The sequence below is a fragment of the Molossus molossus genome, unplaced genomic scaffold, assembly GCF_014108415.1.
Source record: "Molossus molossus isolate mMolMol1 unplaced genomic scaffold, mMolMol1.p scaffold_m16_p_3, whole genome shotgun sequence".
Taxonomy (NCBI): Eukaryota; Metazoa; Chordata; class Mammalia; order Chiroptera; family Molossidae; genus Molossus; species Molossus molossus.
The window spans coordinates 122053297-122068569 of NW_023425366.1; the positions used below are offsets into that span (position 1 = coordinate 122053297).

A 15273-nucleotide genomic window follows, 5' to 3' on the forward strand; every position below is an offset into this window, starting at 1 on the left:
ATCCCTAGTGGGGGGCATGCAGGAGGTGACCAATCGATGTTCTCTCTCATCGATGTTTCTTTCTTTCTTTTTTTTTATTAATTTGTTTTTATTACAGATGTTTCTCATTTTTCCCCCATTGACATCCTCCTCCCCTCCCCCCGCCCCATCCCCAGCTTTGTTGTCTATGTTCATTGGTCATGCATACATGCAAATTCTGTGGTTTATCTTTTCCCCCACAGACCCTCCCCCCCTCCTCTGAGGCTTGTCAGTCTGTACCCCACCTCTATGTCTCTGGGTTAATTTTGTTCAGCAGTTTGTTTAGTTCATTATATTCCACAAATAAGTGAAATCATGTGATATTTGTCTTTCTCTGCTTGCTTGTTTTGCTTAGCATAATACTCTCCAGGTCCTTCCATGCCATTTCAAAAGATAAGAGATCTTTCTTTCCTATAGCTACATAGTATTCCATTGTGTACATGCACCACAGCTTTTTAATCCACTCATCTACTGATGGACACTTGGGTTGTTTCCAGATCTTAGCTATTGTAAATAGTGCTGCTATAAACATGGGGGTACATATATTCTTTCTGATTAGTGTTTCAGGTTTCTTAGGATATATTCCTAGAAGTGGGATCACTGGGTCAAATGGCAGTTCAATTTTTAACTTTTTGAGGTAACACCAGTGTTTTCCACAGTGGCTGCACCAGTCTGCATTCCCACCAGCAGTGTACTGGAGTTCCCTTTTCTCCACACCCTTGCCAACACTTGTTGTTTGATGATTTGTTGATGGTGGCCATTCTGATAGGTGTGAGGTGATACCTCATAGTTGTTTTAATTTGCATCTCTCTGATGATTAGTGATGTTGTCTCATCGATGTTTCTATCTCTCCGTCTCCCTTTCTCTCTCTCTAAAAATCAATTAAAAAACAAACAAACAAGGATATCAGACAAATTTTGGCCGGTATCTATGTTTCTGAAAAAGGAACAGTTCAGCAGGCTGATGAATAAGAGCTACGTTGTCCAGCTATAGAAACAGCAAGATGCCAGATGATTCCTCAGACTTACTTGTGATATTTTAAAGATTCAAGAAAAGCCCTGGCTGGTTTTGCTCAGTGGTTAGAGCATCGGCTCATGAACCAGAGAGTCCTGGGTTTGGTTCCTGCTAGGGGCACGTACCTCGGTTGCGGTTTGTCCCCAGCCCCTATTGGGGTCGTGTGGGTGGCAACCAGTCGATATGTCTCTCTCACATCGATGTTTCTCTCTCTTTTCCTCCCTCTCTCCCTCTCCCACTATCTGAGGATAAATGCAAAAATGTCTTTGGGTGAGGATAAAAAAAAAAAAGATGCAATAAAAGCCATGTATTGATTTTTTGGGGAAAATAAAGTGTGCAATTGAATGGGTTTTAGTATATTCATAGAGTCGTGCAACCATTACCATAAATTTAGAACATTTATCACCCTCAAAGAAACCCCATATCCATTAAAGTAACACACCTCCAACTAGACAACCTAATCTGTTTCCTGTCTCTATAGATTTGCCTGTTCTGGACATTTATTTAAATGAAATCATGCACCATGTATTTTTTCAAAGTTCTTTTATGTGTCAGCACTTTATTCCTTTTTATGACTGAATACTATTCCTTTGTATAAATTATAGCAAATTTTATTCACCTACTCACCAGTTGTTTGCATTTTTTGGCTATTATGAATAATGTTGCTATGAACATGCAAGTTTTTGTGTGGAATTATGTTTTCATTTTTCTTGGGTATATATATATACCCAAGAATAGAATAGTTGGGTTGTATGGGAACTCTAAACTTAACCTTTTGAGAAATTGCCAGACTATTTTGCAGAGTAGCTGCAGCGTTTTACATACCCTCCAGCTATGTGTAAAGATTCCAATTTCTCTATCTCCCTCCTTGCCAACACTTATTTAAAAAAAGTTTTTAGTTAATTCTCATCTGAAGATATTTTTTCCATGACTTTTTTAGGGAGAGTGGGGAAGGGAGGGAAGAAGAAGAAGGAGAAGGAGAAGGAGAAGGAGAAGGAGAAGAAGGAGAAGGAGGGAGAGATTGCTTCCTGCAGGTGCCCTGATGAAGTCGGGGATTGAAAATGCAACCCAGGCATGTGCCTTGACCAGGAATCAAACTTGTGACCATTTGTTGCACAGGCTGACACTCTAACTACTGAGCCACACCAGCCAGAGCGCAACACTTGTAATTTTGTCTTTTTGATTATAGCCATCCTAATGGGCATGATGTGGTATCTCTCTTTTTTTTTTTTTTAAATATGTTTTTATTGATTTTTAGAGAAAGAGGGAGGAAGAGGGAGCTAGAAACATCAATGAGAGAAAAACATCCCACAAGCACCTGACCAGGGATCCAACCTGAAACCTGGATATGTACGTACCTTCACCAGAATCTAATGGGGACCTCTAGATGTATGGGAGAATGCTCAACCAACTGAGCCCGACTGGCCAGGGCTCTTTTTGATTTCGATTTGCATTAGCCTAATGAGTAATGATGTTGAGCATCTTTTCATGTGCTCATTGGCCTCTTGTGTATATTCTTTGGAGAAATATCAATTCACGTCCTTTGCATATTTTTCAATTGGTTACTTGTCTTTTTATTGTTGAGTTGTAAGAGTTAAAAAAAAATTTACCTGGATACAATTCCCTTATCAGATATATGAATTACAAATGTTTTCTCCTGTTCTGTGGGTGCTCTTTTTGTTTTCTTGGTGGTGTCCTCTGAAGCACAAAAGTGTTTAATTTGATCAAGTCCAATTAAGTTTTTTCCTTTTTAAAAATTTTTATCCTCACCCAAGAACACTTTTCCATTTTTGTCCAGAGTGGGAGGGGGAGAGAGGAAGAGAGAGAGAGAAACATCGACGAGAAAGGGACACATCCAGTGGCCGCCTCTGGTATGATGGAACCAGGGCTGGGACGAATAGAAACCGAGGTACATGCCCTTGACGAAAGCAACTCCTTGGCCCCAGGGCCAACGCTCTAACCGCTGAGCCAAACCAGCCAGGGCCCAGCTAAGTTTTTCTTTAGTTGCTTGTGCATTTGGTGTCATATCTAAATAATCATTGCCCAGTCCAAGGTCACGGATTTATATATTTTGTAATAATTTTATAGTGTTAGCTCTTTCTTTTAGGTCTATAATCCACTGAAATGATTTTTTAAAAAAACTTTTTTATTTTAGTACTTTATATTTGTAAGTTTAAACTTTCTGCCCAAAGCAAATATTACTTTTATAAAGAAGAATGCATCACCCTGGCCGGTGTGGCTCAGTTAGAGCGTGGGCCTGGGCACCGAAGGAACCCGTCAAAGGCACTGGGTTGCAGGTTCGAATCCTCCGCCAAATATCCCTCAGTGAGGATTAACAAAAATAAGAAATACTGTAATAATAATGAAAAAAGCATCATGTGGAGACAGCTGCATTGAACCTGAGAGCTGGCTGATGCCGCCTCAGTTACCCATTCAAGCAGGTGGGCGGTACCCTTCTCCCCAAGCAGGAAAAGGGCGGTTCCACGCGCATGCCTGGCTTCCCAGAGAAAGCCCTGCGCCTGCGCACACTGCCGCGCACGCCTGCGCAAACGCCCTCGGGCCTGCGCGCAGGAATCTTCTGCGCTTTTGCCTGGCATTGTGGCGGAAATTTCACGAGCCGGGCGGGACGCGCTAGCTAGCGCGTAGGTTTGGTGACTGTGGCGCTGGCTCCGTCGGCCTGGCTCTCCGCGCCCGGTGTTTCCGTGGCCCCCGTGTCACGTCCCCTTCCCCCTCCCCGGGCGCGTCTTCCTCAGGCCCCCCCACTCCCCGGTCCCGGGCTCCTCAGAGCCTCCCAACGCCACACTGCCGTCCAGCCCCCCTCAGGCCCGCCCCAGCCCTCGGCGCGTCTTCCTAAGACCCGTCACACCCGGCCGGTCCTCAGAGCCCCCCCACCCCTCCACCCCCACCCCCGGGGCCGCACGGTAGGATGGGGGACAACACCAGCCCCATCAGCGTGATTCTGGTGAGCTCGGGGAGCAGGGGCAATAAACTGCTGTTCAGGTACCCCTTCCAGAGAAGCCAGGAGCACCCAGCGTCCCAGACAAGTAAGTGAGCGCTGGGAGCGGGCCTGGCGCCCCGGGGCGTGCGCCTGGCGGCCGGCCCAGGGTCAGCCAGCTGCAGGGGCCCCTTCCCTCGCCTCCCAGTTAAAATTCAAGAACTTTACCTTTTTCCTTTCCCTGATCATACAGTCGCTGCCTACTTATAGAGTACTGTTCGTAACGTGCAGAAAAGTAAAAAGGAGCAGGAGGGAAATCGCTCATAATTCAACAGTCCAAGGCCTCTATTGCTAACATTTCATCCATGTCTGCAGCCTGTAAAAAAAATATTCAAGCTCTGTATGTGTTAACTTAAATAAAAGGCCAAAATGAGAGGCAACAAACGTTTACTTGAGATCAATGAGAACAGGTATTTGGGATGCTCCAACTAGTGTTCTGATGACAGACAAAGGCATTGGGTATTTATGAGAAAGGGAAGGGGAACAATTATATCAACAGAAGGAGGGCATTTATTTCTGTTGGTCAGATAACATAGCGATGTCAATTCTAAACAATGTTTTTAATCTTCAGTCCAGTAGTCATAAGTCAGGTATAGTATTTGCTTTCTTTTTCTTTTTATCCTCATCGGAGGAAATTTTTCCACTTATCTTTAGACAGATTAGGAGGGAGGGAGAGAGACAGAGAGAGAGAGAGAGAGAAACATCAGTGCGAGAGAGACACATCAACTAGTTGCCTCCCTCCAGACCCGGGTCAGGGTGGTTTGGGGACCAGTCACAACCCTTGGCTGGAATCAACCTGGGTCTCATTGGTCCGACGCTCTAACTGCTGGGCCAAACCAGCCAGGGCAGTATTTGCTTTCTTGTATCTTTACAATCAGTTCTTTGGGGCACAAGGTTGCTTAAGCCCAGTCCAAAGGTTATTATGCCTAGTTTCAACACTTCAAGATTTGACACATAGGACATTCAAGGCAGTTCCTCTGGGATAGCAGCTCCAGCTCCACTTAAAAATGGCTCCATTAATTGTTATTTTTTGGACATATAAATGTGTTCAGCTTAGAAAAAATATGAAATTTTATACATCCATCTGAAGTTTTCTTTGACTACCTATCCCCAGTTCTCCACTGGTGCCTCACGTAAATGTATTGTTCTGCAGTAGCTCTTTTACCCATTGAACAGTTTTTTTCCATTGGACAGCCTTGGAGTACTTTGTGATTTAGTAAACAGAGATCACTCTCACTCTTAGTTGTAGCATACAGTTGCTGTGGATGGACATTTAGGTTACTTGCAGCTTTTCACTATCATGAATGTTGTTTGTAATTTATATTTTGTTTTAAAATTATTTTAGCCCTGGCCGGTTTGGCTCAGCGGTTAGAGCGTCGACCTGCGGTCCGGAGAGACCCGGGTTCGGTTCCCGCTAAGGGCACGTACTTCGGTTGCAGTTTGTCCCTGGCCCTGGTTGGTCGTGCGGTTGGCAGCCACTCGATGTGTCCCTTCACGTCGATGTTTCTCTCTCTCTCTCCCTTCCTCTCTCTCCCTCCCACTCTATAAAAAAAAAAAAAAAATTATTTTAAAATGTGTTAATGTTGTACAGAGGGATTTAGATTATGAAAAGAAAGTTCTTTCCCACCATTGACCCTTCCCAGGCACCCATTTCTCCTTGTAGGGGCAGCTGCTATTACCATTTTCTTGTGTCTCTTTCTAGAATCTTCTGTGTAAATAAAAGCATGCGCACGTATTATTTTACTTTTTCTAACCGCAAGTGATTGAACACATTGTAGGCATAGTTCTGCTTTGTGTGTTGTTTTCATTTTCATTTTCTATTTTGGATATAGTTTCAGAATTATGATCAGAATCATGGGATGAACATAACTGTGATTTATTTATCCAGTCCTCTGTTGATGGACATTTAAGTTGTTTCCAATCTTCTGCCACTATAACCAGTATGAATGTCCTTTCTGTATATGTTATCATTTTGCTGGATATAGGATTAATTCCTAGGGGGGATGGTTAAATCTAAGAGATAATGAGCATATATTTTTCTCCTTTTTTTTGGTCAGTTACAGTTGACATTCAATATTATTTTGATATTTTTTCTTTATTGATTTGAGAGAGAGAGGAAAGGAGAGGGAGAGAGAGAGAAACATCTATGAGAGAGAACATCAATTGGCCACCTCCTACATGGCCCCCACTGGGGATCAGGCCCACAATCTGGGCATGTACCCTGACCAGGAATCAAACTGGTCCTCTTGGTGCATGGGTTAATACTCAACCACACCGGTGGGGCTCAATGTTATTTTATATTAGTCTCAGGTGTACAGCATAATGGTTAGACATCTATATAATTTATTAACTGATCCCCCTGGTAAGTCTAATACCGCCTGATACCATATATACTTACTAGAGTATTATTGAATATATTCCCTATGCTGTACTTTGCATCCCTGTGACTATTCTATAACTACCAATTAGTACTTCTTAATCTCTTCACCTTTTTCATCCTGCCCCCTTTCTTCTGGCAACCATCAGTTTGTTCTTTGTATCTATGAATCTGTTTATTTTGTTTTTTAGATAAGTGAAATCATATGGTATTTGTTTTTTCTCTCTTTGACTTATTTCACTTAGCATAATATCCTCTAGGTCCATTCATGTTGTCACAAATGGTAAGATCTCGTTCTTTTTTATGGCTGAGTAATATTCTGTTGTGTATATGTACCATATTTTTATCTAATGATTTGTTGATGGGCACTTAGATTGCCTCCGTATCATGGCTATTATAAATAATGCTGCAATGAACATAAGGAAGCATATATCATTTTGAATTAGTGCTTTGGTATCTTCAGATACTCAGAAGTGGAATTGCTGGGTCATAAGGTAGTTCTATTTTTAATTTTTTGAGGAACCTTCATACTCTTTTCCATAGTGGCTGAATCAATTTGCAATCCTCCAAACAGTTCACAAGGGTTCCTTTTTCTCCACATCCTTGCCAACACTTGTTTGTAGATTTATTCATGATAGCCACTGACAGGTGTGAGGTGATACCTTATTATGGTTTTACTTGGTATTTCTCTGATGATTTCATATGTCTAATCTGTATGTTCTCTTTGGAGAAATGTCTGTTTAGGTCCTGTGCCCTTTTGTTTGTTGTTGTTGTTAAGATTTTTAAAAATGATTTTTAGAGAGGAACGGAGAGGGAGGGAGAGAGAGAGAGAGAGAGAAGCATCGATGAGCAAGAGAAGCATTGATGAGAGAAGCATTGATAGGTTGCCTCCTACATGCCTCCCACTGGGGATCAAGCCTGGAACCCTGGCATGTTCCCTGACTGGGAAATGAATTGGCAACTCCTTGGTCCACAGGATGATGCCCAGCCAACTGAGCCACACCAGCCAGGGCCTCTGCCCATTTTTTAATGGAATTGTTTGTTTTTCTGGTGTTAAGTTGTATGAGTTCTTTATAAATTTTGGATATTAACCCCGTATTGGATGTACCATTTGTGAATATCTTCTCCCAATCTGTAGGTTGTCTGCATTTTGTTGATGGTTTCCTTTGTTGTGCAAAACGTTTTAGTTTGATCTAGTTCCGTTTGTTTAGTTTTTCTTTTCCCTTTTCTGAGGAGATATACTAAAAAGAAAAAAATATTACTGAGAACAGTGTCAAAGAGTTTACTGCCTATGTTTTGTTCTTGGAGTTTTATGGTTTTGGGTGTTACATTTAAGTCTTTAATCCATTTTGAGTTTATCTTTGTTTATGGTATAAGAAGGTGGTCTAGTTTCATTTTTTTGCATTTATTTGTCTAGATTTCACCATACCGTTTATTGAATAGACTGTCTTTACCCAATGTGTATTCTTTTTTTTTTTAAGATAGAGCGGAGGTGGGGGAGGGGGAGACAGAGAGAGAGAGAGAGAAACATCGATGTGAGACATTGATTTGTTGCCTCCTGCATGACCCTGACCAGGGCTGGGGATCAAACCTGCAACCCAGGTCTGTACCCTTGACCGGGAATCAAACCTGAGACCCTTTGGTCCTTGGGCCGATGCTCTAATCGCTGAGCTAAACTGGCCAGGGCTCTGTTGTATATTCTTGCCTCCTTTGTCATAGAATAATCGACCATATAGGTGTGGGTTTATTTCTGGACTCTATTTTATTCCATTGATCTATATGTCTCTTTTTACTCCACTGCCATATTGTTTTGATTACTGTAGCCTTGTAATATAGTTTGAAATCAGGTAGCATGATACTTTCAGGTTTGTACTTCTTTCTTTTATTTATTTTTTTAATTAAAAAATTTTTTTTTTCTTTATTGATTTTTAGAGAGAGAGGAAGGGAGAGGGAGAGGAAGACAGAAACATCGATGAGAGAGAACATCAACTGGCTGCTTCCTACATTCCCCCATTGGGGATTTGGCCCACAATCTGGGCACGTGCCCTGACTGGGAATTGAACCAGCAACCTCTCAGTGCATAGGTTGATGCCCAACCACTGAGCCACACCAGCTGGGCTGTACTTCTTTCTTAAGATTGCTGTGGCTAGTCCAGGTCATATGTGGTTCCATATAAATTCTAGGATTATTTGTTCTAGTCCTGTGAAAAATGCCATTGATATTTTGATAAGCGTTTGCATTAAATCTATAGATTGCTTTGGGTAGTATGGACATTTTAATGATGCTAAGTTTTTCCATCCATGAGTACGGTATATGTTTTTATTTATTTGTATCTTCTTCAATTTCTGTCTTCAGCGTCTTATAATTTTTCTATCTGTTACCTCTTTGGTTAAATTTATTCCTACGTATTTTACTTTTTTTGATGTAGTTGTAAATGGGATTGATTTTTAAATGTCTCTGATAGTTCATTATTGGTATATAAAAATGCAGCCTATTTCTGAATATTAATTTTGTATCCTGCTATTTTACTGAATTCATTGATCAGTTCTTAGAATTTTTTGGTAGAATTTTTAGGGTTCTGCATATATAGTATTATGCTATCTGCAAATAATGACAGTTTTATTTTCTTCCTTTCCTATTTGGATGCCTTTTATTTCTTTTTCATGTCTGATTGCTGTGCTAGGACTTCAGATACTATGTTGAATAAAAGTGGTGAAAGCAGACATCCTTGTCTTGTTTCTGATCTTAAGGGAAATGCTTTTATTTTTTCCTCATTGAGTATGATGTTAGCTGTGGGTTTGTCATTTTGATTACTATAGCCTTGTAATATAGTTTGAAATCAGGTAACATATGATACTTCCAGGTTTGTTCTTCTTTTTTAAGATTGCTGTGGCTAGTCCAAGTCATATGTAGCTCCATATACATTCTAGGATTATATGGAATAAGTCATGGACTTACTATGTTGAGGTATGTTCCTTCTGTTCCCACTTTGCTGAGAATGTTTATCATAAATGGATGCTGGATTATGTCAAATGTTTTTTCTGCATCTATTGATATGATCATATGATTTTATGTTTTATTTTGCTTATGTGGTATATCACATTAATTGATTTGTGGATATTGAACCAACCTTGCACCCCAGGAATAAATATCACTTGATTATGGTTTATGATCTTTTAGTGTATTGCTGAATTCAGTTTGCTAGTTTTTTGTTTTTTTTTAATCCTCACCCAAGGATATATGTTATTGATTTTGGCGAGAGAGAGAGAAACATCAATTGATTGTGTCCCATATGCATCCAGACCAGGGATAGAACCCACAACCTAGGTATGTGCCCTGACCAGGAATTAAACTGGCAACCTTTTTGGTGTACAGGATGACGCTCCAACCAACTGAGCTACCCGGCTGGGGGCCAATTTGGTAGTTTTTTTTTTTTTTTTTTTGACGATTTTGCATCTATGTTCACCAGGGATGTTGGCCTATAATCTTTTTTTTTTTTTTTTTTTTTATAATGTCTGGTTTTGAAATCAGGGTAATGCTGGCCTCATAAAATGAGCTTCTTCTCTTTCAGTTCTGATTTTATTGGATCCTTTCCCTTTTTTTCTTGATGCGTCTGCTTAAAGATTTATCAATTTTATTTATCTTTTCGAAGAACCAATTCTTGGTTTTATTGATTTTGTTTGTTTGTTTTAAATTACATTTTGCTTATTTCCATTCTGATCTTTATTATTTCTGTAATTCTGCTCACTTTGGGCTTTGCTCCTTTTCTAGTACCTGGTGTAAGGTTAGATTGTTTATTTGAGAGTTTTCTTGTTTTTTGAGGTAGGCCTGTATTACTTCAAATTTTCCCTCTGCTTTTGCTCTGTTCCATAGGTTTTGGGTTGTTGTATTTTCATTTTCATTTTGTCTCAAGGTATCTTTGAATTTCTTCCTTGATTTCATTGTTAACCCATTCACTGTTTAGTAGTATGTTATTTAGCCTCTATGTGTTTGTGTGTGTTTTTTTCTCTTGTAATTGATTTCTAGTTTCTTACCATTGTGGTCAGAGAAGATGCTTGATATGATTTTATTCTTCTTAAATTTATTGAGACTTGTTTTGTGGCCTAACATGTGGTCTATCCTGAAAAATGTTCCATGTACACTTGAAAATAATGTATATTCTGCTGCAGTGAGGTGAAATGGTCTCAAAATATCAATTAAATCCATCTGGTTTAATGTATCATTTAAGGCTGCTGTTTCCTTGTTGATTTTCTGTCTGGAAGGTCTATTCATTGATGTCAGTACTGAGTGTTAGAGTCCCCTACTATGACTGAATTACTGTTGATCTCTCTTTATGTCTGTTAATATTTGCTTTATGTTGGGTGCATAAATGTTTACAAGGGTTATATTCTCTTGTTGGATTGATCACTTTATCATTATGAAATGTCTTTCTTTGTTTTAAAGTCTATTTTAGACCCGGTTGGTAGCTCAGTTGGTTAGAGCCTTATCCCGAAATGCCAAGGTTGTGGGTTCCGACCCCAGTCAGGGTACATACAAGAAGCAACCAGTGAATGCATAAGTAAGTGGAACAACAAAATAATATTTCTCTCTCCCTTCCTCTTCCTCTCTAAAATCAATCAATAAAAAAAAATTTTTAAAGTCTATTTTGTCTAAATACTGCTATCCCAGCTTTTATTTTGCTTCTATTTGTGTGAAATATCTTTCCATCCCTTTACTTTCAATTTCTGTTTGTCTTTTGATCTGAAATATGTGTCTTGTGGACAGCTTGTGTATGGGTCTTATTTTCTTATCCATTCAGCTACCCTGTCTTTTGATTAGAGCATTTAATCCATTTACATTTAAAATGATTATTGATAGGTATGTAGTTATTGCCATTTTATTGTTTATATTTATGTTCTCTTTTTCCCCTTTCTTCTTTTTAATCTTCACCCGAGGATATTTTTTTAAATATCTTCAGGTAGAGTGGGAGAGAGAAAGAGAGAAAAAGGAACATCGATGTGAGAGAGACACATTGATTGGCTGTCTCCCATAGGACCCTGACCAGGGCTGGGGACGAACCGCAACTGAGGTACTTGCCTTTGGCTGGAATCGAACCTGTGACTCTTTGGTCCACAGGCGGACACTCTAACTGCTGAGCCAAACTGGCCAGGGCTCCCCTTTATCTTTAAAGAAGCCCTTTAACATTTCTTGTAATACTGGTTTGGTGGTGATGAACTCCTTTACCTTTTTTTTGTCTGGAAGAGCATAGTTATTTTTAATAGATCAGATTTTTCTATCTTTGTTAATAAGATAGGTGAGAGATTATATTGGTGAGAATTTTTTTTATTTTTATTTTTTTTTCTTTATTGATTTTTAGAGAGAGGAAGGGAGAGGGGAGAGAGAGAGAGATAGAAACATCAATGAGAGAGAACATCAATTGGCCGCCTCCTACATGCCCCCACTGGGGATTTCGCCCACAACCTGGGCATGTGCCCTGACCGAGAATTGAACCAGAGACCTCTTGGTGCATGGGTTGACACTCAACCACTGAGCCATACTGGCCAGGCTCTGTTCATTCTTATATCCTTTATTAGCATTTCCATTTTCTTCGTGGGCCTCTTGCACATGATAAACTAGCTCATGATGAACTTAAGTTCATCCATAGGTCTGGTAAAATAGTGTTGTTTGCATATATGAAGGACATTTTTTTCCAACGTACTTGACATTGTATACTGAGATGATGTATGTGTAATATGTAATACACACACACACACACATATATATTCCCTTTTTTTTCTAGCTTAACAGTAGCAAAAGCATTCCTATGTTATTATAACTTCTTGGAAACCATAATTTTTTTTTTGAAAAAAATTTTGAGTGTACAGTTCAGTGGCATTAATCACATGTACCATAATTGATTTCACCATAGTGTATAACCAGCACCACTATTTCCAAAATTTTTCATTACCTCAAGCTGAAACTTGTAACCAAGCAATGATTCCCCATTTCTCCTGCCTTTGGCCTCTGGTAACCACTAATTTACTTTCTGTCTCTGTGAATTTGTAGATATTGTAGATATTTAAGTAAGTTCAGTATTTGTCCTTTTGTGTCTGGTTTCCTTTTCTTAGCATGTGTTTTTTTTAATTAAAACTTCTTTTCCCTTTATTGATTTTAGAGAGGAAGTGAGAGGGAGAGAGAGATAGAAACATTGATGAGAGCGAACATCGATTGGCCACCTCCTGCTTGCCCCTCACTGGAGATGGGGCCCACAACCTGGGTGTGTGCCCTGACCAGGAATCGAACCGGGGACTTCTTGGTGCATGGGTTGATACTCAACCACCGAGCCACACTGGCCGGACTAGCATAATATTTTTAAGTTTATCCACATTGTAGCATGTGTCAGAATTTCATTCCCTTTTATGGCCGATTAATATTCCATTGTGTGTATATACTACATTTTAGAAACCATCACTTTTACTGGCTCCACAATCCTCCTGTATGTGGATGGATCCTGGTTTCTTAGCCCTTGTCTCCTTTTTGCCCTTACTCAGATAAGCCTCGTAGCAGATATGCTGTCAACAACACCGGAGATCATGCCGAGGACCAGGACGGTGACTCCAGGTAAGGGCTCTGAAGTCACTATGATGGAGCTAGTCCTGCCCCCACTTCTGGGCAAAGCCCCACCTCTTGTTGACCTAGATGTTTACTCTGAGAAACTGGATGTTCTTTTCTCCCATTTGGTGGGTGTTTTGGGTAGTGCAGAGCTGGGGCTTGGTTTGCCAGTCTCTGGCTTGCTGCAGAATTTGGTCACGTGTTCCATCTGTGGGCTGTAAAGTAGGTCAGAGAACAGATCAAGCCATATTTCTGTAGGACATTTATCTCTTGTGAGGGGACCATGGAGGAAAGCAGACCCCAGTGCTGTCCATAGACCTTACTCCTCAGGCACGTGCCCAGAGGTCAGATGTAGGTGCTTGGGTTTGGTACAGTCTGTCCAGGTGGTGATGTGGGTTGAGAATCAGGGCTTATTTGACCCTTGGTCTTTTAGGACACAGATGAAAAGCGGGTTTTGTTCCTTCCTGTGTGTTCCCCCTTGTTCTCTGTGGGAAGGGCTATCAAGCAAACATGAGAAATGACCACTTCTGCCTTCTGTTCATTTTAAAGCTTAGTAAATGATAACACAGCAGACGAAGGAGGAAAGATTGTAAATTGCCTATTCTGGTTAGGGCCTAAACATAGCTGGGGTCTTTGTGAGCTAAAGGACTTAGCCTCCACAGTCCCATCGGAAAGTAGCCGAGGTTCCCACACTGGGCCTTTGACATGCAAACTATTCATGCAGTTCCCATCAGTTCTCTAACAAGGCACCACAGCTGCCATAGTGTTGTGCAGTTCCAAGGGTATGGTTTTTATTTTGTGTGTGTAAGGGTATAAGGGGCCTCTGGCGTGACCAGTGACTGTTTCTGAAGGGAACAAGCTTTAGAAGAGGGACCAGCAGGAGGGGAAGGGGATATGGGCTGTTGGACATTCAGTGGGTCCTTCTGCATGATGTACAGGCCAGTGGTGGTTTGTCTTTTAAAAGTGGCAACTAGGCCCTGTCCGGTTTGGCCTGTGGTCTGGAGAGACCCGGGTGCGGTTCCTGCTAAGGGCACGTACCTCGGTTGCAGTTTGTCCCCGGCCCTGGTTGGGTCATGTGGGTGGCAACCACTCGATGTGTCCCTTTCATGTCGATGTTTTTCTCTCTCTCTCCCTCCCACTCTATCTGAACAAAATATCAAAAAAAGATGTCCTCGGATGAGGATAAAAAATAATAATAATAAATGAATAAAAGTGGCAACTTGGAACAAACTCTTGTTACAGGCACACAGAAAGCTTTTTGCCTCTGCACACTGGGTGTGTGCATTTTGCCTTCTACCTGTGCCACAGACTAGTTTGGAATAGGACTGGTTAGCTGCCTACCGTTCTTTCTCCAAGCTCTATGGATGTGAGGATCAGGCTCAGGACGTGAAGACTCAGAAAGAGCTCTTGGAATGGTCTGTGTGGAGGTCTTTTTTAGGAGGGTCAGGAGCACATAATTCCGGCAGTTAATTTCAGGGGCTTATAATAAAATGACTTTGAGCTAATGTCATTTGGTAATTGTTAGCACATTATAGCATCTGATGATCCCAGTCCCCACCCTCCACATTTTCAGACATATAGGTTAACACCCTTAGGGTCCCAGCTTTCTTTCTTTTTTATTTTCTATCCTTACTTGAGGACATTTTTCCATTTTTTGTTCAGGCAGAGCGGGAGGGAGAGAGATACAGAGAGGGAGAGAGAGGGAGGGAGGGAGGGAGGGGGAGAGAGAGGGAGGGAGGGAGGGAGGGAGGGGGAGAGAGAGAGAGAGAGAGAGAGAGAGAGAGAGAGACATCGATGTGAAGAGGACACATTGAGTGGCTGCCACCCACACAATCCAACCAGGGCCGGGGACAAACTGCAACCGAGGTACGTGCCCTTAGTGGGAATTGAACCCGGCTCTCTCTGGACCACAGGCCGACGCTCTAACCACTGAGCCAAACCGGCCAGGGAAGGGTCCCAGCTTTCTTTTGTCGTAGAGGCCTGCCAGCTACTGCTCTGCCCCTGGCAGCTGGGAGAACCCTGTCATGCCTCATACATCTTCCTGGAGTACTGCGGTGAAGGTGCATCATACTTATTCCTTGTTTTCCTTGAGTGTCGTTCTCAAGGGTGCTTTTCTTATGGAACCGGCAGAATGTTCCTGCTTGTCAGGTGGCCAGATTGAAGCAGTGTTAACAGGACACATGGGTAACTTGTGAGTGTGGGGTGGCCTGCCTTAGAGAAGTGAGGGTGCGCAGCTGTGCTGCCCGTTGTTATAGTCACTGGCCAATGTGGCCATTTT

General features: G+C 41.4%; 2 protein-coding genes across 12 annotated transcripts in view; one reads left to right on the forward strand and one right to left on the reverse strand.

Annotated features, from left to right (window-relative positions):
- Positions 1-15273, reverse strand: part of LOC118641710 (hemoglobin subunit zeta) — a 33917-nt gene that overhangs the window by 7524 nt on the left and 11120 nt on the right. The window contains exon 3 of the mRNA XM_036279196.1: positions 4196-4343. The gene's annotated coding sequence lies outside the window, so the exon portion shown is untranslated. The remainder of the gene's footprint in view (positions 1-4195; positions 4344-15273) is intronic.
- Positions 3930-15273, forward strand: part of NPRL3 (NPR3 like, GATOR1 complex subunit) — a 46845-nt gene continuing 35501 nt past the window's right edge. For 8 of the 11 annotated variants that reach the window (XM_036279173.1, XM_036279175.1, XM_036279183.1 and 5 more), the window contains exons 1-2: positions 3938-4076; positions 12935-13004. In XM_036279173.1, coding sequence (XP_036135066.1) covers positions 3959-4076; positions 12935-13004 — 188 coding nt within the window. In that variant the 5' untranslated portion in view covers positions 3938-3958. Of the gene's footprint in view, positions 4077-9352; positions 9372-10930; positions 10963-12934; positions 13005-15273 lie in introns of those variants that run through there. The other 3 variants (XM_036279177.1, XM_036279179.1, XM_036279178.1) reach the window with 3 other exon arrangements.